Raw genomic sequence first — 26,199 nt, 5'->3', positions numbered from 1 at the left:
TGAGAAAATTTTTTCTCTTCCTGTAAAGTTGCTTCAGTTAAAGTGGTTGTAAACCCTTATTTTTCACTTTTACCTACAGGTAAGCCTATAATAAGGCTTACCTGTAGGTATAAAGAATATCTCCTAAACCTGTACGGTTTAGGAGATATTCCCCTCGCAATGCGCCGCTGATTGCAGCGGCGCATGCGCAGGGGGAATCCGCGGCGAAAGATCCGGCAGCCGCCGGACTTTGCCGATTTTTAAATCTCCCGCGCGCACGCGCGGGAGTGACGTCATCGCCGCTCCAGCCAATCACAGCGCTGGAGCGGCGATACCCGGAAGACACGCCGGAGCAAGATGACATCTCGCTCGGTGTGAACCAGGTAAGTGTTCTTCACCTTGTTTTGAGGTAAGTATTTCATAATCAGCTACTATGCGGTGCATACTAGCTGATTATGCCTTTTGCCTTGCAGGGTAAAAAAATAAAAAAAAATTATATGCGGTTTACAACCGCTTTAAAGCGGAGGTCCACCCAAATACTGCAGCTACTGACTCACTTACCTGTCCAGCGCGCCCGCGATGTCAGCAGACGAGGCTGAGAAATCGCTCTGTCCTCGGCTTCTTTCTGCCGCCATCTTCCGTGAGGGAATCAGGAATTGAACCCTTGCGGCTTCACTGCCCGATTCCCTACTGCGCATGCGCGAGGATTGCGACGTGCTGTCACTGGTCCCCGCTCTCTCCTGGAAACAGTGTTTCCCAGAAGACGGAGTGGGGGGGGGGGTTTAGACATCACAAGGCTGGACTCCCGCTTCAGAACCTGGAAGTGGTGCAAATACCTCAGACAGGTATATGCACCCCCTCCCCCCTGAAAGGTGCCAAATGTGACACCAGAGGGGGGAGGGATCCAAAAAGCGGAGGACAGTGATCCGACTTTGGAGGCAAATTCTATTGAAATCAATGGGTACAAGTCGCCTTGAAGTAGTACAGGAAACTTTTCTGAAGTCGGAGCGACTTCCGTAGTGTGCATTAAGACGGCTCTCATTCACTTCAATTGAATTTCTCATGTCGTGTGACTTGGGGTAACACAAGTCGGATCCCAAGTCACGGTAGTGTGAACCGTCACTCGGACTAAACTGCCCAGCTCCATTACACTAGATACGTGACTAGCTTGGGTTGAAGTTTTTTTTGTTGTAAGCATCCAGCATTCACTCTTTAACATTTAAGATCTCCTTTTTTGTTTTTGTAGATGCTCTTTATATATCTTTAAACCATGGTAAGTTTTTAAATGGCTAACTTGCCAATACGCCTCCTCCCAGGATTCCTAATTTTAAGATGAAAAGGGACAGTAATTCAAAATATGGGAATATCTTTAAAATTACTTTTAATTTCTTTCTTTGGTTGGTAAAATCTTAAAAGTTTTTAATGTACATATTTTTTCATTGGTTAAAGAATAGTAATGATAAAAGCTAAACTCCAGGCAGATATAAAAAGCAAAAATTAATGCAGGCCAGTAATTAACACAAGCTTAATAGTATAACTTTGCCCCCCCCCCCATTAAAAAAAGTGTGATCCAGCACTTAATTGGAAGTCCATCTACGATTACAGTTTTCGCTTAGTCCCCCCTGCAAAGTTCTACAAATACCTGTTGGTCCTGCCAGTGAAGTCCACTTAATGCAGCTTCCTGTGAAGGTGTGATAAAGATGATCCATTCTGGGTGGAGTTGACACTCTTGTGTAATCTATTCCTACTTGCAAAACAGCGGGATGAATAAATATTGCAGCCTGTAGCTGGTCAATCAGTACCTGGCCACTCCTAATCTGCCCCCTGCTTTCTGGATTAATAGCAATGTATCTGTTGCTGAAGTTCTACTTATGTGAGCTGCATTGTGGGGACCATGTAAAACACAAAGACCTCACGTATTAATTGAATGCAGCACTTTTTTAAACACTTCTTTTAAACAGTCATACTACGTTTTAATTGTGCTAATATTGTTTGAAATCCTATACAAAGAATTAACAGAATCCATGCTTAGGACATGTGAAAGGCTACACGGCACCCCCCCCCCCCCCGAAAGAGAATCCCCAAAAGGAAGATGGATAGCGTTATGGGGGTAGTGGTGCTGCCTATTCCTGAAGAATTACCTACAGGACCCTATGGGGGATCTAGGTATAATTGACTCAGGCCCCATCAATTATACTCAGATCCCCCATAGGGTCCTGTAGGTAATTCTTCAGGAATAGGCAGCACCACTACCCCCATAATGCTATCCACCATTGTTAGAAATCAGCGCTGTACAGCATAGGTTGGAAAGAAGAAAGATAAGGTCCTCATTACCCCGGCCCAGGCAGGGTTGTGTTGTGGGGCAGAGCTCTGTACATCTCAGGACTTGATGCGTAGAAATAATTTTTGCAGGTAAACTAGCTCCTGTATATGTATTTTATCTATGCACTTAGCATTTTGCCTGGAGTTTATCTTTAAATCAGAGTATATTTTCTATATTTTTTTAATGGTAGACTAAACATATTAAAGTGCAGTCCTCCAGATTTTTCCCTTAAAAAAAAAACCTGCAAAGTTTGGCTAAAAAAAAAAAGTGGAAAAAAATAAAATGCCCATTTTGTTTTAGAAGATTTTCAAAATCTGTGTTCTGGATTGCAACTTTAATAAGTCAAATTAGCGAATATATTTTATAAAGTGCGAATCTACAACTGTATCACTTTAAATTGAAACTATGAGATTTTTTTCCCCTCCTTCTTAATATTTATGTTTCTTTAACCAGGTCGTTTCCGTCAGATTAAAGTTCTCACAGATGTTGCAAATGCATTTACTTCATTATATTCTCAAGTTTCTGGAACTCCACTCCAACGAATAGGCAGCTCAAAGTCTCTAACGACACCTCCTACTGCAGAACCCACCAAACCACCACCTCTTACCAGAGCTTCCAGCCAGACTGCCGCTCGACTCATGGAGACTTTGTCAAAACTTAACTTATGTGGAAATCGAGCAGCTGGGGATAGCAGTATTGTTCAGTCTCCAGATGAAGGAGGGCAGTTATTGAAGAATAATGAAGAGGAAGGAAGTAAAAATGAACAGAAGGCACAGAAGCTGTTCAAAAAGAATTTGTCACCTCTTGCTACAGTTAAAGAGGTTAAAGAGGAAGCCTCAACTTCAGTTGTCACAGACTTGAATGGTCATGATATTTCTACCCTTCCAAAAGAAAACGGTGTTGCAACGGACGTTTTGCATAAATCCAACATTAACCAGGCAGAAACCTCCATGAACTCGGTTGAATGTATTTCTTCACAAACGGCGGATTCTGAATTTAAAGATTTGAGTATATCCACTGATCAGGAATGTGAGAACTACCTAACGGCAAAAAATCCACCCACATCTACCCCAGAAAAGGAACTGCCTGCTCCAAATCCATCGATAAAAAATCTTGGAACACAGGCAAAGGAGTCCTTTGAGTTAGAGGAGGTAAGATGGGCAATGTGGTTTACCTTTTGAAACGGCAATAGTTGTGATAGTCTATTGTCCAGAATTAGGATTCACAGAGAGGTGGTGTACAGAGCCAAAAGTAAGGAAAAAAAGACTGCATTGTCATAGAAGGTGCCTTATCTTTTCAGAGCGCTTTCACTTTTGAGGTTCTCAATGCCTAGTAAAAAGGTATGGTAATTCCAAATGTGGGGAGACACAGGACACTGCCCAGAACTCGTGCTGTATATGAGTCCCACACACAGTAAAGTTACCTGTATGTAACTATCCACCTCACTTCTTCATATTGCAGCTTTCCGTGTTTGAAAAGAAGGCCAGACAGTATTGTGCAATGCCATAGAGTCTTATGAGATTGCAGTGTAACCTTCCCTTATCAGTCTTGTAGCTGCAGTGCAGATAACATAACGATGATGAAGATGGAAGTTTAAAAGATCATGTTTAATATTATGAAAAGCTGTCAGTAATGGCCTACAAGAGGAAATCTATCTTTTTTTTAACCAGTACGTCAAGCTCTTTACTTTTGGCAACATGTTTACTATTCCTGCATTATATAGAAGGCTCCATTGGGCATGCTTAAAGTAGAAGTTCACTCTAATACTAAAATCTATCAACCTACTGACATCCACAATTGAAGACTAACCTATCTAGCCCTGTAATGAAGAAATCGCTATAAATACCTTTTCTGAAGCTGCTCTGGTCTCACACTGTACTATCAGCGATGGCTGCTCTGTATAGGTGGGTGCAGGAGGGGCAGCCAACAGCGGAAGCCCCATAGTAAGTCTGAGTGATGTCACTTCCCATTCCTTTCACAGCCATTGTTGGCTGTCTTCTCTGCAGAGCTTCCGCTGCTGGAGACTGGACCGGATGGGCTTCAGAAAGGGTATGTATAGCGATTTTTTATTTTCTTTAAAGGGCTAGATAGGTTAGTCTTGGATTGTGGATGCAAGTAGATTAAGAGATTTTAGCTTTAGGGTGAACTTTCACTTTAATGAGACAGTGCATAGTAAATAGACTATGTGCAAAAATAAGTAACCCATAGCAGATGGTCACCTGTCTGCTGATCTCTCTCTGAGCCTTGATTGGATGCTATGGGTTATTCTGCTTAGCACATAGTAGCTGCACTTTTTGCTTGTATTTGTGTTGCGTGATATGGATGATCTAGTTTTAACATGTAACATATTTATTTGAGAAAGCAGACAGCAACATTTATTGGTGTTTTGTGAGTGCATTTGTGGCTTTCCCAAATGCTGTGAATGATCTTTTACAGAGGATTTATTGGTAACTTGTCAGCTCCGTTGTATGGTTTCATGAACTACATGGTCATCTATCAAATGGGTGGTGCTCAGGCTTTCCACCTTGCTTAATGCTTTTTTTGTCCTCCAACCCATTTTGTAAACTTGATAGAAATATGCATTGTAATTATCCCAAAAACTGACACACTATTGGGCCTGTTTGGTAACACATATTAAAATGGTCTTAATTTTAAAAAGTGTGGAATAATCAGTGTACAATATCAAACAAAACATCCCACTCCCAGCGCTTATGAACCAACTTCCAAAAGGGTGTACTAGCAGCTACTATTAAAAAAATAGAATATAAACATCTATGCTGAATAAAATCCAACATTAGCAGCACTCAAATTCAAATTATATAAAGTCCATGTAATTGAATGTATAGATCCATCCATATAATCACACATGTTGATTAGATGAAACCACTGATAAAAGTTCATCCATGTGCGATATATATATCCTAATTGTTTAATTCATTTTTAATATTCAAAGCAAACTCGCCCATCCATATCTCCATTCTTTATATTGAGGAATCGCGTCGAAAAAAAAATATCCCTTGCTTTTTTTGTCCGTGGCCATCTTGAGTAAGGACAGTAAATCCATCTGCCCTTAACTCAGGCATGCATGCAGGAGAGTGTGCTTAACTAAGAAAACCCCTCCTGAAGACTCCTGGGATGTATGACATCATTTGCCTAGGCAGGAAACGAGGAAGTAACTGAAGAAATGTAAAAAAAAAAAAAAAAGTTAAAACAAGTAAATATGATATACTTTCCTATCTTTTTACTAATGCTAGCAACATAAGGATTCAAAATAATCAATGTTGATTGGGAGAGTGAAGTTCCACTTTAAGAAAATGCAAAGTGTTCTTTGTAAGCAGCAGGGAAGCCGATCATCATGGGACCCAAAAGCTAACAGTAATCACTGCAGTATCATTGCCTAGTACAGTGATTTCCAGCATGAACAGGGATCCTACAGGTATGGAACAAACTGATTTACATTGGTCCAAGGTGGACCAATGCAGTGATGTAAAAATTGCCATACCTAAACTTCAGCCTAAACATCTAAAGAATAAGTTCACTTTTCTCAACATGCTACATGTTACACTTGTATGTTGGGTGTAACATCTTGAGCGTCCACCACCTCAGATCAGTACGGCCTCTTACACGTCAGAGTAAAAAAAATACATTTTCTTTTATTTATTTTTTACAGATTTGAAGTTGGATGCATTGTTGTCTATGAAACAATGCTCATAGACAACAGGGCTTAAGGCTTCATGTACACTAGCGCTCCTAAACTTAAGTTTTGGGAGCTTTTGGTAGTGTTTTTTTTTTTTTTTCATTTTTTGCACCAAAGCTCCTAAACTCTACTCCACAAAAGCCCATGTGTCAATGTACATATACACTTTTACCATTGTTTAGGAGCTGATGAAATTGGGGGAGCTTAAACCCCCCCCTCTCCTGAACGTGGAAGAATAACATTCAGAATAGGAACAATTTGACAGTCGGCCACTAGAAAACACTGCGGCTAAACCATGGCGCCATTTTTGCCGTGTTTTCCAACGGCCAGCAGTCAAAGTAGGCTGTGTGTACATGAAGCAATGAGTACAGAGCACTAAAACATTTTGTACATTTTAAGTGCTGTAATTTACATGCATACACATATTCATTTGTCTATACACATGTTTATGTGAGTATAAATGCGTATATGACAGCGCTGGCAATGAAGAAAAATGTTACTCATCTATACACTTACACACCTTCACGCGCCTATGTGCTTTTTTTTTAAGCAAGGTCTTTACAGAAAATGTTATTTAGGATCTTCCTGTCAAACATATCCTGAGCATAAACCTCAGTAAATATTTACACCTGTGTGCAACTGCCCTAAAAAATGTGGTGTGCAAGAGGCCTTCTAAATTGCTTTATTTTTGTGTTTAAAAAAAAAAACAAGATTCTTACATAATAATATAAAGCAAATCATCAAAGTGACTTCATATGCTTGCCTAGAAAGAGTCTTCATGATTCACTCTACTTTACTAAATTTTCTTCTAGTTTCCTGATTTTCAGACCTCAGCACAGTAGTCGCATGTACTTCTTTTTCTTTTTTTTCTCTTAACCTTAAACTCACCAGCTGGAAGTATATGGAACACTTGGCTGCATCACTTCCTCCAGTAAAACCCGTCAGCCAGACCCTGATCTGCACTACTTCAGATCATGTAATCTAAGGAAGTTGAAGTTCTAATATTTACTTGAAACCTCATCAAACCTTTTCCCACAGCCAACACTGCAAATGAAACAAAGAGCAGCTAGAACCCCACTTCACATGAGCGGGATTATGAATATTGGAGCTTGATAGTGAGGTTGAGGAATCTTCAGTCACAGGGTTTTGTTGTTAGAATTGAAATGCTGACTTCTGTAATTCTAGATCTTTTCTTTGAAGAACAGTGTTCCTTTGAAGCAGTTCAGCCAGCCAGTGTATAAAGCTGTTCTCCAGACCGATATAAAAAGCCACTGAGTGCAGTTTGTGTGCATTAAAAATGCATTTTTTTAATGAAAATGTACCGTATATATATTCTCGAGTATAAGCTTTTAAGCAATTTTTTTTGTGCTGAAAATGCCCCCCTCGGCTTATACTCGAGTCCTCTTCTTGCGCCTGATCTCCCGGAATTTGGGGACCCAGTACAGACCGGCCGTAGGTCACCTGGACCCCAAACTTTGCACACACGTAGCCCCAGTTCTTTACAAGTGTGCAAAGTTTGCTGTCTGGGGGACCTACAGCCGCGGAGCACCGATTTTTCGAAGTCGGGCACCCCTTCTATATACTCCTATGTTAAACGTAAGTCTAGTCATGGGCACAGTGAGACATAGGCGCAGTGAGGCATGCACATGGACACAGTGAGGCATGCACATGGACACCCTAGGCTTATACTCGAGTCAATACGTTTTCCCATTTTTTTGTGGTAAAATTAGGTGCCTCGGCTTATATTCGGGTCAAGTATATACGGTAAATAGCTGAATCAGTCTGGATTCCAACCATGTATTGGGACAAAAGGAGGGTCTGTACCCTGAACCAGTGTTCATGCACATATGTTTGCAAGGACACAGAGTAGGGGGACATTGAGTTTGCTGCTACTCTTTCTCATAGGCCTGATGCAGAGAACCGACCGTCTGCATTGCTTAATAACAGTATAGAAAACTTAGATCATCAACCTGCTCTGATGGAACTCTGTAAATCTCAGAACTGGCTAGACAAAATTACTATCAGCGCATAATTTTAACTTTTATCTCTATCTATATTCTCTTTAAAATAAACAGAAAAAAGGCGCCTCTAAGTGCAATATTTAAAACACTTTTAATATCTCAAAACGGATTACGAACACTTACAGGTTGGATGATGAGAGGAATGCATCATATGTATATTGAGGGTGATCTGGCATCATGTGGTCCCAGTTTATATCAATAATTCCCAGAGAAGCCACTATGCAGCACGAGGACGCCACGGCCCTGGAGGCACCAATGGAGCGGCCGCGTTGTCAGAATCAGCGTTGAACATGAATACCTAAAGTGACGTCAACGGAGGGGGACCTACAACCAGCATGGGCCGCAAACTGAAGTGAGGTTGTCAAAAAGGGTCGCGTTTGGGAACTTCTGATTGGTTCCTTCTTCAAGCCTAGCCTTTTTGCGGTCCACGCTGGTTGTAGGTCCCCCTCCGCTGACGTCCCTTCCGGTATTCACGTTCAACGCTGATTCTGCCAACGCGGACGCTTCATTGGTGCCTCCAGAGCTGTCGCTTCTTCCTGCTGGGACGTTCTTCTGCTGAATTGTGACTTCTCTGGGAATTCCTGATATAAACCGGGACCACATGATGCCGGATCACCCCCATTATACATATGATACTTTCCTCTCATAATCCATCCTGTAAGTGTTCTTAATCCCTTTTGAGATATTAACAGTTTTTTAATATTGCACTTATATTGCCTCTTTTGTGTTTCTAGAGTTTGCGGTCTCTTTTGAGTGCTACCCTAAGTGCACTGAAGACTCCTCATTATCCGAATCCCTTCACCTCCAATAAAGACCATATTCTGCTTAGTCTTGTAACTCAGAGCGCCCTTACACAAAACTTTATCTGGATCTATATTCTCTTTAACTTTAGTGAACTAACTTCCCAGACGTGAAGAATGTCCCATGTTGTGCAGGTAGCTGGATCCTGTAAAAATCTGCACTGGCACAGTGTTCTCTTCCTACTTCTGGCACTGCAGGGGTTAATAGCTTTGCGTCTTCTGTGAAGCTACTGTGAAAAACGTTTTTTTTTTTTTTTGTTTGTTTTTTAGTGGTTAAAATAGGCAGCAAGGAGGGATCATAATGCCTTCTTGCCACCTGTCAAATTCCCTTTGAAGACTGAGTTGAATGAGCCCTTAACCAAAAAGTTGCTGTGTCCATCCAGCGCATGTCACTGATCATGGATGTAGATTTTATGTGTAGATTTTACAGATATGAACAAGTGAAAGTTTACTGAGCTTTATGGGCCCAGAACAATAGAACTATGTGTGCATAAAAACAGAACTCCAGCCAAAAGTAACAAATAAAAATGAATAGCCCATTAATTGTTAAAAAAAAAATCCAGCTTTTGTTGCAATATTTGACATTTAATCGAGCGATATTCCCCACAATACTTTTTTTCTTCTGCTGCTAGATGTTCAGTCTAGTTTCTCTGACTCTAGGTCCTCCTGGACCCACCCCACACTCTGGACAGTGAAAAGAGAAACAGCACATTAACCGGCTGGTTCCTTGTATTATCATCTTCTCATACAGGGACTGCAAGCCTGAATTGATCTGATAATTGCTCAAATTCAGGTATTTACACTGCTTGCATAAAAAAAAAAAAAAAAAAAAATTTGTGATATTTTTGCAATAATGTGTTTTTATCTGTCTGAAGTTCTGCTTTAAAGTGTTTAAAGTCACTTTGTGATTTACATGTACCCCATGCAGGTATGCTATCATTAACAAAAGTGTAAGTGTTTGAAATGAAAAGGCCAAATACCTTTTCTGACACCACAGCTGTGCGGTCACGTGATCCCCTTGTGCTGGCCCGGCCTCGATCTTTGGAGAGAAGTGGGAGGGGCCGAGATTCCCCTGTGACTTCAGCTGGCCAGCAGAGGGGAATCTGTGTCTAATCACAGCGGCCCTTTACCATGTGACCAGCTGTGTCCAATCACAGTGGATCACATGTAAACAAATTTTTCGGTTATCGGTATTCCTTTCCTCACGCACTATCACACCGTGAGGAGAGCCAGTAACCTGCAAGTATGCCAGGGGATATTTACACTGATAATCGGGGCACTGATCATCAGTGCATTCCCAACAGTGCCAATTAGTATTGCCTATCAGTGCCGTCTAATCGGTGCCCATCAGTGCAGCCTCCTCGGCGAAGGAGAAAAATTACTAATTTGCAAGTTTTTATAACAGAAACTTAGATGAAAATGCTGAATCTGAAAATTTAAGGCAAGGTGGTAGTAAAGTGCCCCAAAAAAAAAAAATCCCCTGCAAGTTAGTCTTAACCACTTCCCGACGGCCGTACGACTATATACGGCCGCGGGTTGGTTCTAGTTCTCTGGGGCGCCGTCATTTGACGTCCGCCCCTTTCCGTGTTCCCCGCGTGCGCTCCCGAGCGCGCAACGGGGAACTTCTGTGCTGGCCGTGTCCCTTGGACACAGCCAATCACAGATCGCCGTGAACGGCCAATCGGAGTGGCCGTTTGCTAGGCGATTTGTGCGGCCAATGAGAGATGATCTCATATGTTTACATATGAGATCATTTCTCATTGACGGCTCTCACAGACAGCGGTGCTGTCAGGGAGAGAGGAGACCGATCTGTGTCTCTTGTACATAGAGACACAGATCGGCCACCTCCCTCCCCCAGTCACCCCCCTTCCCCCACAGTTATAACACTATATAGGGAATACATTTCCTCACCCCCTAGTGTTAACCCCTTCCCTGCCAGTCACATTTATACTGTAATTAGTGCATATTTATAGCACTGATTGCAGTATAAATGTGAATGGTGCCAAAAATGTGTCAAAAGTGTCCGATGTGTCCGCCATAATGTCGCAGTCGCAATAAAAATCGCAGATCGCCGCCATTACTAGTAAAAAAAAAATAATAATAATAATTCTGTCCCTTATTTTGTAGGCGCTATAACTTTTGCGCAAACAAATCGCTTATTGCGATTTTTTATTTTATTTTATTTTTTTACTAAAAATATGTAGAATACGTATCGGCCTAGACTGAGGATAAATTTTTTTTTTTCAAAATTGAGCTATTTATTATATAGCAACAAGTAAAAATTTTTTTTTTTTTTTCAAAATTTTCGCTCTATTTTTGTTTATAGCGCAAAAAATAAAAACCGCAGAGGTGATCAAATACCACCAAAAGAAAGCTCTATTTGTGGGAAAAAAATACGGCAATTTTGTTTGGGAGCCACGTCGCACGGTCGGTTAAAGCGACGCAGTGCCGAATCGCAAAAAAATGCTCTGGGCAGGAAGGGGGTTTAAGTGCCGAGTAAGGAAGTGGTTAATATGCATTGCATACTAGCATATTAAGAAAAATTGTCTTAAATTGAAGCCATCCAGCGGCACGCAGTCAACAACAAACAGGGATTCCATATTCGCCTGTTCTTCCTTCTGGGTTCACGGGCTCCAGGCATTTGAATGGCCACGCCATGATGATGCCATTCCTGTGCATGCGCACGGGTGTCACGGCTGCAGCACAGTGCTCTGAAGGGGGGGCATGCTGTCCCGAGCACAATGCGCATGCTCTGGTGACGCCACTGTGAATATAGTGAATATCTCCTAAACCGTGCAGGTTCGTTGTGCCTACAGGTAAACTTTATTATAGGCTTACCTCTAGGTACAAGTAATGAAGCAGTGTTTGCTACCGCTTTAAGTATTTATGACATAAAATCCAAGGAAAGCCTTATTAATACTAGAATTATGGCTGCTGCATGAGATCTGTTAATATAATGGCGTAGTCTTCAGTTTCTTGTTTTATAATGTATGATGATGTTTATTTAATGGACATTCTGACTGTCCTTTATACTGCACTATAATGAGAATTCTCCTGCAGTTCATGCCAAGGGTTAATGTGTGAATACACAGTCCATAAAGAGCGTGGGATAGATTACCTCTTGAGCCCGGCTGCTATTATTTAACATTGGGATTTGTAATGAAATAGATGTCTGTGTGTTTTGTTTTTGTTTCACAAACACAAAGACGTTTCTAAATATAACTCGGGCCTTTTGCGTCAGCCCTGCAGTGTAGATTTTCTTGTGTTGATTTCTGCTGTAGGTTTAGGAGACCCCCTGTGCTCATGTAAAGTCTTTTCACTTTCTACCTGGAGTCCCTGCCACATAGAGGGTTACTCATGAAGCTGGTGCAGAGAACACTGATGTGTCACCAGTCATAAAACACTGTATGCAGTTTAATTGAATCCTATAAAATTAGTGTTTCATTCGGTTACCACCCTTTATCACAGTTTTTTTTTCTAAAGATATACAGGTGAAAAACTTAAAGGCCAACTCCGTGTTTTCTCCCAGAACCTCATACATTTAACAAACTGCAGCTGGTCATGTGATCTTCCTCTTGTCTAGAAATGGCAGTAGGCCTGCCTCGCTGCTGTTGAGAATGTTACTCACATGGTGACACGTTGGTGCTGTTTTGTGTAGCAGTACCTGCACCCCCAGGTGGTGTGCTTATGGTAGCCTGGGCTCACATGAAGTGGGTTGAGTTACACTGAACAACATTGTGCATCATACAAACCCAAAGAGGAGCATCACCTAGAGCAGGGGTCCTCAAACTTTTTAAGCAAAGGGCCAGTTTACTGTCCTTCAGGCTTTAGGGGGCAAGACTGGCCAGTGGGAATAAAAAGTGCCCTGGCATCAGTTCCTCATCATTGGACTTAATAGGAGGAATAGAGCCCCATTGATGGTTTAAGTTGGGGGGGGGGGGTAATGGTGCCCAATCATTGTTGTCAGTTGGTGGAATAATGCTCCAAGGGCCAGATAAAGGCAAGCAAACTGATCTAGAGGGAGAGTGGTGTGTCTGTGTGGGACAGCTTTGTATTTGTGCAGTGAAAGCTGCACTTTTTTTATTTATTTTTTGGTGCCAGTGCTAGGCAATTTTTTTTTTTTTATATAAAAATAAAAACTGAAGTTGGGCTTTAAGAACATTTTTTGTAGGGAGCTGCGGTGGCTCAACGCAATTGGCACTGCGCTGACAAGCCATTCACCTCTGCAGCTAGGGGTTCGGATCCCGGTCTCGGCTACATGTGAATTGAGTTTGGTGGTCTCAGCCCGGCTCCCGGTGGGTGTGCTATGCGAGGTAAGCCTGTGCTTAGTACGCCCACCCCCCTCCCACAAAAACCACCACACTTACACGCACTCGAAATTGGGTTAACATGCACGCACTTTGACCATGCGGTCTCTAAAAAGAGAGGCGAAGGACTAACGGGGCTGGTTGAGCGGGCTAGATCCTCTCACTCCCTTATAGGGAGTCCCTCTGCCCCGTTGGGCTTCAAAGCGGAGCAGGTAGGGCGGGCTGTGTGGGAGGACCCCCTCACACACCCGCCATTGCCACCCGGGGCATGGAGAAAGGTGGCAGATTGCCTCTGGGGGAGGCCTGCCTACTCCCAACACCTGCAGTCCGGCTCCTCTCTCGAGTACACGCACAAAATACACCTAAAAAAAAAACAAATATTTTTTGTTCTTGTGGCAGATAGGTTTGTTCAGATACATCCCACTTTTAGGACTGTTCAGTGGCAGCAATCCAAGGCTGGCCAGGAACATATAGCACGTGTCTTTAGGAGCTCTTCCATAAATGCCAGCACTCAAGATACTTAAGCCTTCGTCTAGGTTCACACACATGCAGTGCAGGAAACGCAGCGATCCCTGCTCGTTTCTCGCACTGCATTTCATTTGCACTGTGTTTGCGATCTGCTGCAGGCATCAATACAAAGTTACCCCAAAGGCATCGCAAACACAGTGCACCTTCCCTGCATGCCAACCATGTGAATCGGTTGCGGTTCAGCTCCAAAAAAAGGTGTCTTCACTTCTTTGGATCGATGCAGTGCGATTTCAGCCCATTCAAAATGAATGGACTCAAATTATACCGCACTGAATCACATGTGAATTGCACAGGACTGCAGTGCCATTCTTGTGCAAATCACTTGCATGTTATAGTGTGATCCGAGGCTCATTTATGATCTGCAAAGCTGACAGACTTCACAGATTTCTGAGGAAGAACAGTCGTAACTGAAAAAGATTTTCAACTGGCCTCTTACTCACCTGGTGTCTCAGCTGGTGGGTGTCTTCTCAACCTATAGACATGAAAAGGCTGGTACTTTACCTTTCCTCCATCATTCGCCTATCAGTTGGGGATGACACTATTTCAATCAATGCACTCTCCTTGTAGTTTACATTTTATCTTGACAGCTGTTGAATTTGAATTGAATCGCTATCCGAAGCGTAGATTCACCTGGTTACCCTTATCACCAGGACAGGAAGGTATGAAAATGAAAAAAATACAATTGTCACCATAACAGGAGGTGGGGGAGAAATCTTTTATTTGAGACTCTTGTTCTAGTGGTAAGGCTCCGTTCACACCTGAGCATTCTGGAATCGCACAATTCTGCCTGCGATTTCACAATCGTGGCAAAACCCAGGACTCGTTTGCCATTATTTCTTGATGACACCCCAAACGTGGTTTGTTTTTACCGCCATTGTCAAACAACAAAATGCACTAAAATTGCGGCAAAAGTTGCACCGCCTAACGCTCCTGACTCTGTGCCAAGATTTGGTACATGAGCTTCTTTGGAGCGGAGGGAGGTCCCTTTCAAGTGAATGGTTGCAGCTCCAAAATTGTGCCACAAAAAAGCGAAGAAGAAAAAAATAAAAGTGCAGCAGCTGTGGTCTCACCTTGTAAGAGAGTTCCTTTTACTTTCTCTTGTGTTTCCCTCTTTCATAGACGGGAAAGATAAACTTGCCCTACTACGCTAAAACAAAAACAAAAAAGTTTTTGGCTATGCATTTGTTTTAATGATTGTAACGAAATACAGAAGGCAAACCCAGGGAGAGTTCACAAGTCTTTATATGTAGTACAATGATTATATATATATATATATATATATATATATATATATATATATATATATATATATATATATTTTTTTACAAGCAGCATGTGGGCGTCTCATCCAATAACATATGTGCTTACTGAAAATCCTCTATAGCATTGCATGTCCTTGCCTTATCCTAGTCAAGGGACAGGGTGACTTTGTTTATAAGGATTGGCCGCATCCGTTTCAAAACCTCCAGACATCCATGACAGTGTTGTGCAAATGAATCATCAGACCAAAAATGCAGGATTATCTCACGCATCTGAGTCATTTATATTGAACTGGCTTGTCAAAAAATGTGTGGGTGGAAATGACAGCCCTTGTGGGTATAAGTTGCTTATCATTTGCTTCCACCCACTCGTTGCCCCTTCCTTTCTCTTCTTCCACCCCTTAGTATTGTTTTTGCTCTCTCTCCACTCTTATCAGCACTCAACTATTACTCCACCCTGTCTAAAAAGAACAAATGAGACAGTTTTATGACTGTACCAAAAGCCTGGCTTTTGTTTTCAAACACTATCTATTGGAAATTTTCAAAGGGAGCTTATATTTTAAGCCTCTTTTATTTTAGTTAAACACTGCATTGTGAATGTCATCAAGGATATTTTATATCGTACAATCTAAATGCTGCACATCTATTTGTTTAGTGAAGATTACCTGTGTTGATTGTAAAAAAACAAAACGCAGAGTTTAGGAATGCAGGAGGAGAGCACAGCCTACTTTTTACTTGTTCTGTACAGGGCTGTGGAGTCGGAGTCGAGGAGTCGGAGTCTGGGGAAATTTTGGGTACCTGGAGTCGGAGTCGGCAAACAATGCACCGACTCCGACGCCTACTAAATTTAGATTGGAATTTAAAAAAAAAGCAAATTTAAATGTCCCAATTCACAAAAAGTTATAATTAATGACTTCTCTACTGTAAGAATAAAGACCAATGCATGCAGTGCCTCACGTAACCGCAAAACGAACACGTTAAGTGACTGTGAAGAAGCATGCTTTTCATGTGCTTCACTATATGGCACGCAACGCACAATTAGGAGCTGCAATACTTATACTTTCCATAGTGTTGTGTTTGACTTTGATTCCTTCTTAGACAAAATGGAAGTTGCTAAAGGAAAGAGACGTCGCATAAGCGTTAGAGAACCAGTAAGTGTCCAAATAAAAAAATTCCAACAGGAGTTTTATAAAGCACTAAAAGAAGTTGAAAAGTATGATCGCTCATCAAAACTTACTGTTGAAGAAGCCATCCTTGTTTATCCAGAGATCGTTAGTGATGTGGCCAGAATAGTTACTGCAATGCCACCCACCCAAGTCGGTGTCGAAAGATTATTTTCAGCCCTAAAAATAATAAAGTCTGACTTAAGAGCCTCTATGAACGAGGATCTGGCAGAGGCAATTCTCTTCCTTAGAACTCTACATTGAATTGATTTGCATTTGCTAAGCCTATAACTACATTTCAAGATTAATATAAACCATTTCTAGGTTTTACAGATTTTGTTTTTGGTTCATTATAGATAAGCTTTGTTTTTGTTCTAAAACAACCAAATAATGTGGTTTGTATTTTTGAACTGGTAAAGATCCTGTTCCTGATGTTTATGCCTGCTGCTACTATCCAGCCACTTGATTGTTTTCATTGTGTTTGTGTTTGTCTTTTGCTTAAACTGTGCAATACAGTAGACTGTTGGCTTCCCAGCCAGTAGTCCTGTGGTAGGTTGCGTTTCTTTCACTCAAGGAATGTATAAAATACATTTGCATATTAATACAGAGGAGTCGGAAGTACATAAAACTGAGGAGTCGGAGTCGGAACATTTATCTACCGACTCCACAGCCCTGGTTCTGTATGTGACCGTACACACTTTGCATTTCCATTAATGCTCTCAGCCATGCTAAGTAGTGTGTATAGAGTAATGTCGACTGCCAGATGATATGATCAAAAAAGATGCATTCAAAATGGCTCCCTAGTATGACTTGGCATGCATACACTTCTATATCACATGTGAGGAGCTTTGTGAAATGTGACAAGAGTGAATTAAATAGAATTTAGACTGAGATGTGGGGGGGGGGGGGGGAGAAAAAAAACAGTGCTTGTGAAAGAGGACAATTGATAGGACAGACAACTACCACCCAGGTAAATAGACTTCACCCTTTTGATGAGCTTTGCTATCCAACATACCTCTGGGGTGTTGCCTAATCCCCAGCTGATTGACAGTTCTATTTGCTGGCCCCTATTGTGTCAGAACTCCTTGGTAAGGGGTCTCCCCCATGTGACAGTGTTCTGGCCTGGCTATTGGCTTCTTATGGAAGACCACTGTCACATGGTCGGTAGAGCTGCATTAATAGTTAAAAAATCGTGATCTCGATTCAACCCCCCTGAAGATCTCCAATGCAGAGTTTGCAGAGACTTTACCTGCTCACTCAGCTGTCAAAAAAGTCTGCCAAGTTTGTAATAACATGAAACATTGTAACTAACTTCCTTCTTAGAACAAACTTCTGTGTAAATGCAGGAAGTTTAACCACTTAAAGTCCAAGTCTTTTTCTGACACTTGTTTCTTAAGTTAAAATCAATATTTTTTGCTAGAAAATTACTTGGAACCCCCAAACATATATATTTTAGCAGAGACCCTAGGGAATAAAATGGCAATTGCTGCCACAATTTTATGTCACACTGTATTTGCTCAGGTCTTTCAAATGCATTTTTTTGGGAAAAAGATACACTTCAATGAATTGAAAGAAAAACGAAACGATAAAGTTAGCCCAGTTTTTTGTTTTGTTTGTTTTTAATGTGAAAGATGTTACACTGCGAGAATCGTGAGAGAATCGTGATCCATCTTTTAAGCAAAAAAACGTCATTCTCATTTTAGCCAGAATTGTGCAGCTCTAATGGTCAGGGCAGTGATATCTACCCAAGCGAGCTCTGACAACAAAGCTTGCCTGGCGTGAACACTTTTTTGATGGGTGGTGGCAAGGGAGTATGCTTTGCTGTGAAAACGGGTTATCAGGATGCACTTTCATACTGCCCTGAATGAGCAGGTTACAGAGTCTCTTTAAGATTCCTTTTTTATGTCTGACAATAAAAGTAAAAATGAAAGCTCTGTTAAAGCCAACAAAATTAAATATTAAGTTGCAGCTAACCAATTCTAAGATGTGGTGACTGCATTAGTTTGCGTTTTTATTGTTTTTTACTTTAAACCTGGTGATCCAGCCTGTTAGTTTTCAATGTCCTTTAACTGACCAAGCTGTCCACCAAAATAATAGTGAGAGGGTTGAGACAAACCATTCAAGGTGGACAGGGGTGCTTACAATAGTAAGCTCTTAACAATTTATGTAAAACCTTTATCCCAAAATGGTAAAAACAAATATTGCTGTAACCGCTTGAAAGTTTGGCTTTAACTTGTTAAATCTAAATCTGCCAATGCATTCAGCACTACCCTCTCCCCAGATTGACAAGTCTGCACTCCAAGGGTGTCTCAATTGTCCCTCTTCCACTGCCACATTTGTCACTTTTTTTTTTTGGGGGGGGGGGGGGTGGTTGCGGTTACCTAGTTTTGACAGGTACCCACTTCCGAGTAAGATCATTGTGATCCCCAAGCTTTTATGGCCCTTCCACCTAACACCCCCCCCCCCCCACTGCCTTTTAGTACACAAACACTGGTTCCAGAAAGCCTGGCTTCACTGCCAGTTTCCCTTACTTACAATTCTGGGACCTGTAGCTGCTGACTTTTATTTATTTATTTATTTATTTTCCAGACTGGAGCGCCGCTTTAACTTGCTACAATACAAACAATTATTTTGCCTGTGGGACTTTGAGGCAAGACATATACCGTATTTATCGCGGTATAACGCGCTCCCGCGTATACCGCGCACCCCTAAAGTTGCCGTGAATCCTGTGGAAAAAAGTTTTTGTTGTACTTAGTTTTGGTGTCTTGCGCGGCGTCTATCGGCGGCCTCGTCGGGTCCGGCGTCCGTCTGCGGCTTCGGGTGTCCTCTTCGTCGGGTCCGGCGTCCTTCTGCGGCTTCGGGTGTCCTCTTCGTCGGGTCCGGCGTCCTTCTGCGGCGTCCTCACCGCTCGTTTCCCGCGCCGAGTTTGAATACTGCGCCGACATATACCGAGCGCAGTACACTCGTGTATCGTCGGCGCATTCAAACTCATGGCGGGTATCGGCGTATATCGCGCACCCACGATTTTGCCCTGATTTTCAGGGCAAAATAGTGCGCGGTATACGCCGATAAATACGGTAGCTTGGTTATGCAGTATTGATTTATTCAACATCACATGAAGTTGTTAATGCATAGATCAGAGAGTTAAAAATAAGGTGGTTCTTATATCTGACAAGCATTAACATTAAGTATACAATCCCTAAAATAATCGTTCCATAGAATATTTTAAAGAACATATCCCCAAAAAAAGGGGGGGAAAAGGATCCTAAAACTCGACACGTTTCGTGAATATTATCGTCACTTCCTCAGGAGTAGATGCCTTCTACATATTGTCTGTATTGTCATTTCAACTGTTTTTGTTGGTTAATAAAATAGTACTTACAACTCAGCTTGATCATTGGTAAAAAAAAATTGTGGAGCGCCTCCAAATGATAACCGCCACAGAGCTGTGTAAGGTGTCCATGACACCCCGATGCAGCACATGGCAATGTATGGATACGGATTGAAAGGCCAAGATCCTATCAAGCCCTGTATCTAAATGGCTTATGTCTATATGAGCTGGGATGCATACAGGCAGCCTTTATACTTCTCCCCTACAGAGTGAATGAGTCATTGACTAGGCAGCGATCGCAGGTCAACATCTACGTGATAGTGTGCAAAACCAGCTAATTGCACACTATTGGTGTTTACATGATGGCACATGCCAAGAATTACCTCTGATGATTTTTTTTTTTGTAAATCTTTTTTATTTTAAACATCTGATTTTAAATGGCTGAAGACCGAGATCATTCTTCACATGTGCTGCCGTCACTGTATGAATGACATTCTGAGCCTACATGTAGACCTCAATAGTGAGTAATCGGTGGTGGCGGCACCTCTGGCTACATATTGTTGATATTTATGAGCGCTAATCAGCGTTTGCCAGGGGCGAACTGACAACTCATGGGGCCCCCGGGCAATAGAAGATTATGGGGCCCCCGGGCTTACAGATTGCCACCACGCCAGGAGGCATTGCTTAGGCAGGGCAGCTAAAATCTCAGGATTTTCACATCAAAAGCATGTAGGTTTTGGACATATCAGGGACAGATGTAAAAAAAAAACACAGATTTTTACATACTGTCCCCGGTTTTATTGAGCCTGGCAACCCTGATGGGGCCCCCTAGTCCCAATGGTCAGTCCCCCCCTGGCATCACCATTTACATGAATACATCATTAAATGCAGCACAAATTACAACCCTGAGCGCAGGTTTGTTTTATTTTTTAGGCTTCTAAACCCAGCACTTTGGGAATAGCTCAGGTACAGATCCTTTCGGATGAAAACAAAAAAACCCAGTGAAGATGTGTACTGATCATTTCGAGATGTTAGACATTTTTGAACCTAAACCAATAAGTTGACCATTCTGTTACTGTTAAAGCGCTGCTTTCTAACTTTTTCCCCTGTGGATGTCCATATAGCCAAATTCAAGAAACGGACGCTTAATTTTAAACATTAGTGGAATGATCCAATATATAGCAAACAAAGAACGGATCTTTTAGACCTAACTGCACCTAGATAGGATCGCACTGATTATATGCTTGCGTAAGAAAAGTAAGCAAACAGCGTTTGACCTGAAACACCTCCTACGCAAAAATAGAAAGAAGGTTTAAAGGGTGAAGAAATTCTTCTAGAAACACACAAGTGTCTGGCTGTAGTAGATTAAATTCTGTCTTTTTTCTTGGACCTTTCAGTAACTTTGTAGGTCTGCATAAGTAAATTCCTGACATGTGACAATATACAGTAATTCTATAATACATTTTTTTTAAAGTGGCTTCTTTTATTATTGAAAAGTTGTCCTTGAGCTCCAGTCAATATATGTTGCTTAGACTTTGTCATCAGTATGCTGTTGGCAGGAGGGAGCAACTGTAACTTTGTAGCAAGTCACAGTTTGAGAGGCTGCAGCAGGGTCAGATCCTACATTTGCCCAATAATTGCACAGGCAACATCATTTACATAATTATGGAATTTGAGCCAGTCTCGTTGCAAGATGCCAAGGATAATTGTCGTGTAAAATCTCAGATGTAGTAGCCAGCTGAAAAAGTTAGGAGCCCGTAAACTACAGCCAGTCGCCATTGCAGTTGGTGTTTCTCAGTTTTCTTCTGCTGACAAATTTACACAAATTCACCAACACTAAGGGGACTATTTGTGGCTCCAGCATTCACAGAGCCGTCACAACGAATTGTCGTCATGTGTAATATGTTTATTTCCTATGACTGTCGGCTACATCTAGTGACCATAATGCAGTATGTTTCTGAAATATCTCGATCAAGTAAATACTGCATTATGGTCAGTAGATGGCGCTGGCGACCATAAGAAATAAACATTTGTAATAGTTGTCCAGATGTTTGAGGCATTTACACAGCAATTTTTTTTTATAAAATGACCTTAAAGTTTGTGTAAATACATTAGGGAAAATTATCAATGATTTGATCCCCTGCTGATTTTTTAAGTTTGTCCACTTACAAAGAAATTAAGGGCCAGATTCTCAAAGGGCTTACGACGGCGCAACGCCATTTGCGCCGTCGTAAGTCCTAATCTGGCCTGGCGTATCTATGCGACTGATTCTTAGAATCAGTTACGCATAGATATCCATTAGATCTGACAGGCGTAAGGCTCTTACGCTGTCAGATCTTAGATGTAATTTTTTCCTGCCGCTAGGTGTCGCCGACGTCGTTTTCCCTGTCGTCTATGCAAATTGGCTATTTACGCGAGATTCCCGAACGTACGCGCGGTCGACACAGTGAATTTACGACGTTTCCGTAGCTTTTGCGACGCGTAAAGTTGCCCCTGCTATATAAGGGGCAACCAATGTTAAGTATAGCCGTCGTTCCCGTGTCGAAATTTAAAAAAGTAAGTCGTTTGCGTAAGTCGTCCGTGAATGGCGCTGGACGCCATTTACGTTAACGTCGAAACCAATGACGTCCTTGCGACGTCATTTAGCGCATTGCACGTCGGGAAATTTTAGGGGCGGCGCATGCGCAGTACGATCGGCGCGGGTACGCGCCTAATTTAAATGATCCACGCCCCCTACCTGGATCATTTGAATTAGGCGGGCTTGCGCCGGAGAATTTACGCTACGCCGCCGCAACTTTACAGGCAAGTGCTTTGTGAATCAAGCACTTGCCCGTTAAACTTGCGGCCGCATAACGTAAACGAGATACGTTACGCCGCCGGAGTTTTACTCCATTCTACGAGAATCTGGCCCTATGGGTCTATAATTTTTATCGTATGTGTTTTTAAAATGATAGAGACAAAATATCAACCAAAAATCCAGAAAAAACACAAGGTACAAATGAAGTTGCAGTTCAGTGAGTAAAATAAGTATTTGATCCCCAATCAAAACATGAGTATAACTTGGTGGAGAAACCCTTGTTGGTAAGACGTTTCGTGCAGTTGGTGACCAGGTTTGCTCACATCTCAGGAGGGATTTGGTCCACTCTTTACAGATCTTATCTAATTCCATACGGTTTCTTGGCTGTCGCTTGGCAACTCGACATTTCAGCCCCTCCATACATTTTCTATAGGTTTAAGGTCTGGAGACTGGCTACGCCACTATGTGTTTAAAGTGTTTCTTCTTGAGCAACTCATTTTGTTACCTTGGTGGGAAGTTTTGGGTCTTTGTCATGCTGAAAGACCCACCAATGACCTATCTTCAGTGTTCTGGTTTAGGGAAGAAGGTTCTCATCCAAGACAATCCATTGCGCTGTCAATTGGCCCTCAATGCTGCAAATAATGTTTCCACCTCCGTGCCTGACGTTTAGGGATGGTGTTCTTCGGATCATAGTCAGCATTTTTCTTCCTCCAAACACAGAGTTAAGGTAATGCCAAAGAGCTCAATTTTGGTCTCATCTGACCACAGCACTTTCTCCCAAGCCTTCTCTGAATCATTTAGATGTTCATTATCAAACTTCTTCAGATGGGTCTGTACATGTACCTTGAGTAGGGGGACCTTGCGTGCGCAGCAGGACTTCAATCCATGCGGCATATTGTGTTACCAATAGTTTGTTTGGTGACTGTGGTCCCAACTGCCTTGAGATCATTCACAAACTCCCGTGTAGTTCTGGTCTGATCCCTCACTTTTCTCCTGATTATCCATGAGGCAAAATCTTGCATGGAGCTCCAGACCAAGGGCGGTTGATGGTTATTTTGTATTTCTTCCATTTGCAAATTACCGCTGCAATGGTTGTCTCCTTATCACCAAGCTTCTTGCTGATGGTCTTGTAGCCCATTTCAGCCTTGTACAGGTCTACATTCTTGTCCCTGATGTCCTGTGACAGCTCTTTGGTCTTGCCCATGATGTTGAGGTTTGAATAGAAAAAAAAGATTCTGTGGACAGGTGTCCTTTATACACATAGCGAGTTGTCGTTGGGAACACCATCTTAAAGCGGATGTAAACCCAATTTTTTTTTTATGTCACAATGTACAGTGTAAGATTTCCTATCATCTGTGCCCAGTCTTGCCACACAGAGTTAATCCAGCGCTGAGCAATCCTCTTTTATTGTTCAGTGAAATAAAACGGACTTACAGAGAAAAACCTTGGGCCGTTCTGCCCCCTTGCTGTGAGTGACAGGTTATTTACATATCTCATGCACTAGCTTCAGACAGGCATTATTTTTTAAGTCCCACCCCCACTCCTTTTTTGAAGTCATGTGGTTACTTTTCTGGATTTTGACTGGATGTTCGTGATCATAGCAGAATTCAGTGTAAGAAATACATAGGGAAAAAATGCATGTTGACAAGGGGAGTGTAGAGGTGGGCAGAGAGTCTACTGACATCACAACTCCACCCACCGAGCTCCAGACAACAGATCCACCCACAGAATATGCAGTTTTTCAGGTCTCATAACAGACAGAGGAGAGATATTTGACAGGTAAGGATACATGCAGGAGGCATGTATATCCTTTTAGATAACCACTATGGTAGTAGTTTAGAAAGGCGTCATGCTCGCCCCCTCCCTTGGACTACATGTTAGAGATGGAGAAAGGATCTGTGTGTTAGTGGGAGTCCTGACTCTCCTGTAGTCCAAGGGAGGGGGCGAGTACGACACTTCACACCAGGGAGAAAGCCTCACATTACTGTGTGGAGTTACAGACAGAAGAACAGGAAGTGAGGATTTCTCAGAAGAAATCAGGACATTTAAAAGCAAAATCGAAGGATGAGGTAAGTGAAGGAGGACTGCACTAAAGTAAAGGAAGCTATTTAGGGAAAAAACATGTACCTTGACAACCCCTTTAAGCTGGAATGTTTCTTGAAAAAATTACAGCTTGGTGCTAATGTTGAGGTAGTGGTTATTGGAGTTGGCTCCTACAAAAAAAAAAATCCTGCTGCCTCCTGGATTGGACTAACTGCCTCCTGAATTCCATATAAGATTGTCCACCCTTGGTTTATTTATACTTTGCAAAAATACTGTAAGTGCTATGCAATATTACATTCTAGTTTTATGACCACTTTTAAAATCATGTGTTTCAAAAGTCGATGCCACAGTCATCTGCATAAGAGTACATTTAGTGGGTTTATGTACAGTATCTACATATGTACAGTATCTCACAAAAGTGATTTATACCCTTCACATTTGTGTAAATATTTTATTGTACGCGATTTATATAGCGCCAACGGTTTACGCATCGCTTTACAATGTTTAGGGGGGACAACACAATTACAGTACAGTTCAATACAAAAGGTACAGGAGAACCCTGCTCATAGAGCTTACATTCTAAAGGAAGGGGGAAGTGGTACAAAAGAGTGATTTTATGGGGGTGGCTTGGGGACAGTTGTTAGGTGGGTGTGGGAATAGGCTTCCCTGTTTTCAGGGATCTGAAGGTGGACAGGGTAGGGGCTGATTGGACATACTGGGGTAGGGAGTTTCACAGGATGGGACAGGCTCTGGAGAAGTCCTGAAGGCGAGCATGGGAGGAGGTAACAAGGGAGCTAGAAAGCAGGTGGTCCTGGGAGGAGCGGAGGGACGATATCTACAGATGAGGTTGATGGTGTAGATGGGGGGCGATGTTGTGAATGGCCTTGCATGTTATGGTTAGCATTTTGAATTATATCTTTTCATGTGACAACACTGAAGAAATTACACTTTGTTACAATGTAAAGTAGTGGGTGTACAGCTTGTATAACAGTGTAAAGTTGCTGTCCCCTCAAAATAACACACAGCAATTAATGTCTAAATCGCTGGCAACAAAAGTGAGTACACCCTTAAGTGAAAATGTCCAAATTGGGCCCAAAGTGTCAATATTTTGTGTGGCCACCATTATTTTCCAGCACTGCCTTAACCCTCTTGGGCATGGAGTTCACCAGCGCTTCACAGGTTGCCACTGGAGTCCTCTTCCATGATGACATCACAGAGCTGGTGGATGTTCGAGACCTTGCACTTTTCCACCTTCCATTTGAAGATGCTTCACAGATGCTCAATAGGGTTTAGCAAGGCAGTGGTCATCTTGGAAGTGTGTTTGGGGTCGTGATCTTGTTGGAATACTGCCCTGCGGCCCAGTCTCTGAAGAGAGGGTATCATGCTCTGCTTCAGTATACGACAGCCATGCCGACCAATTTGAGGCAGTGTGCAGCGTATGGTCTGAACACTGACAGGTCAACCCCTTATAACCTCTGCAGCAATGCTGGCAGCACTCATACATTTATTTCCCAAAGACAACCTCTGGATACACTCAACTTCTTTGGAGTGGAACCTGTCCTGGTAAACTCAGTTTCAGGGTCTTGACAATCTTCTTATAGCCTATGCCATCTTTATGTAGAGCAACAATTCTTTTTTTTTTTTTTTTTAAGATCCTCAGATAGTTCTTTGCCATGGCATAACACTGAGGAGGAAAAATGGCTAATTGGGCCCTATTTGGACATTTATACTTGGGGTTGTACTCACTTTTGTTGCCAGCGGTTTAGACATTAATGGCTATGTGTTGAGGGGACAGCAAATTTACACTGTTATACAAGCTGTACACTCACTACTTTACATTGTAGAAAAGTGTAATTTCTTCAGTATTGTCACATGAAAAGATATAATAAAATATTTACAAAAATGTGAGGGGGTGTACTCACTTTTGTGAGGTACCATATGTATATTCATT

General features: G+C 42.0%; 1 protein-coding gene across 1 annotated transcript in view; it reads left to right on the top strand.

The window, feature by feature from the left end:
• ITPRID2 (ITPR interacting domain containing 2) overlaps positions 1-26,199 on the top strand; it is a 150,657-nt gene that overhangs the window by 83,099 nt on the left and 41,359 nt on the right. The window contains exon 8 of the mRNA XM_040357640.1: positions 2,756-3,453. Within this exon, the coding sequence (XP_040213574.1) occupies positions 2,756-3,453 (698 nt within the window). The remainder of the gene's footprint in view (positions 1-2,755; positions 3,454-26,199) is intronic.

This window comes from Rana temporaria, chromosome 6, assembly GCF_905171775.1.
Source record: "Rana temporaria chromosome 6, aRanTem1.1, whole genome shotgun sequence".
Lineage (NCBI taxonomy): Eukaryota > Metazoa > Chordata > Amphibia > Anura > Ranidae > Rana > Rana temporaria.
This window is presented reverse-complemented; position numbering and strand designations above follow the sequence as displayed.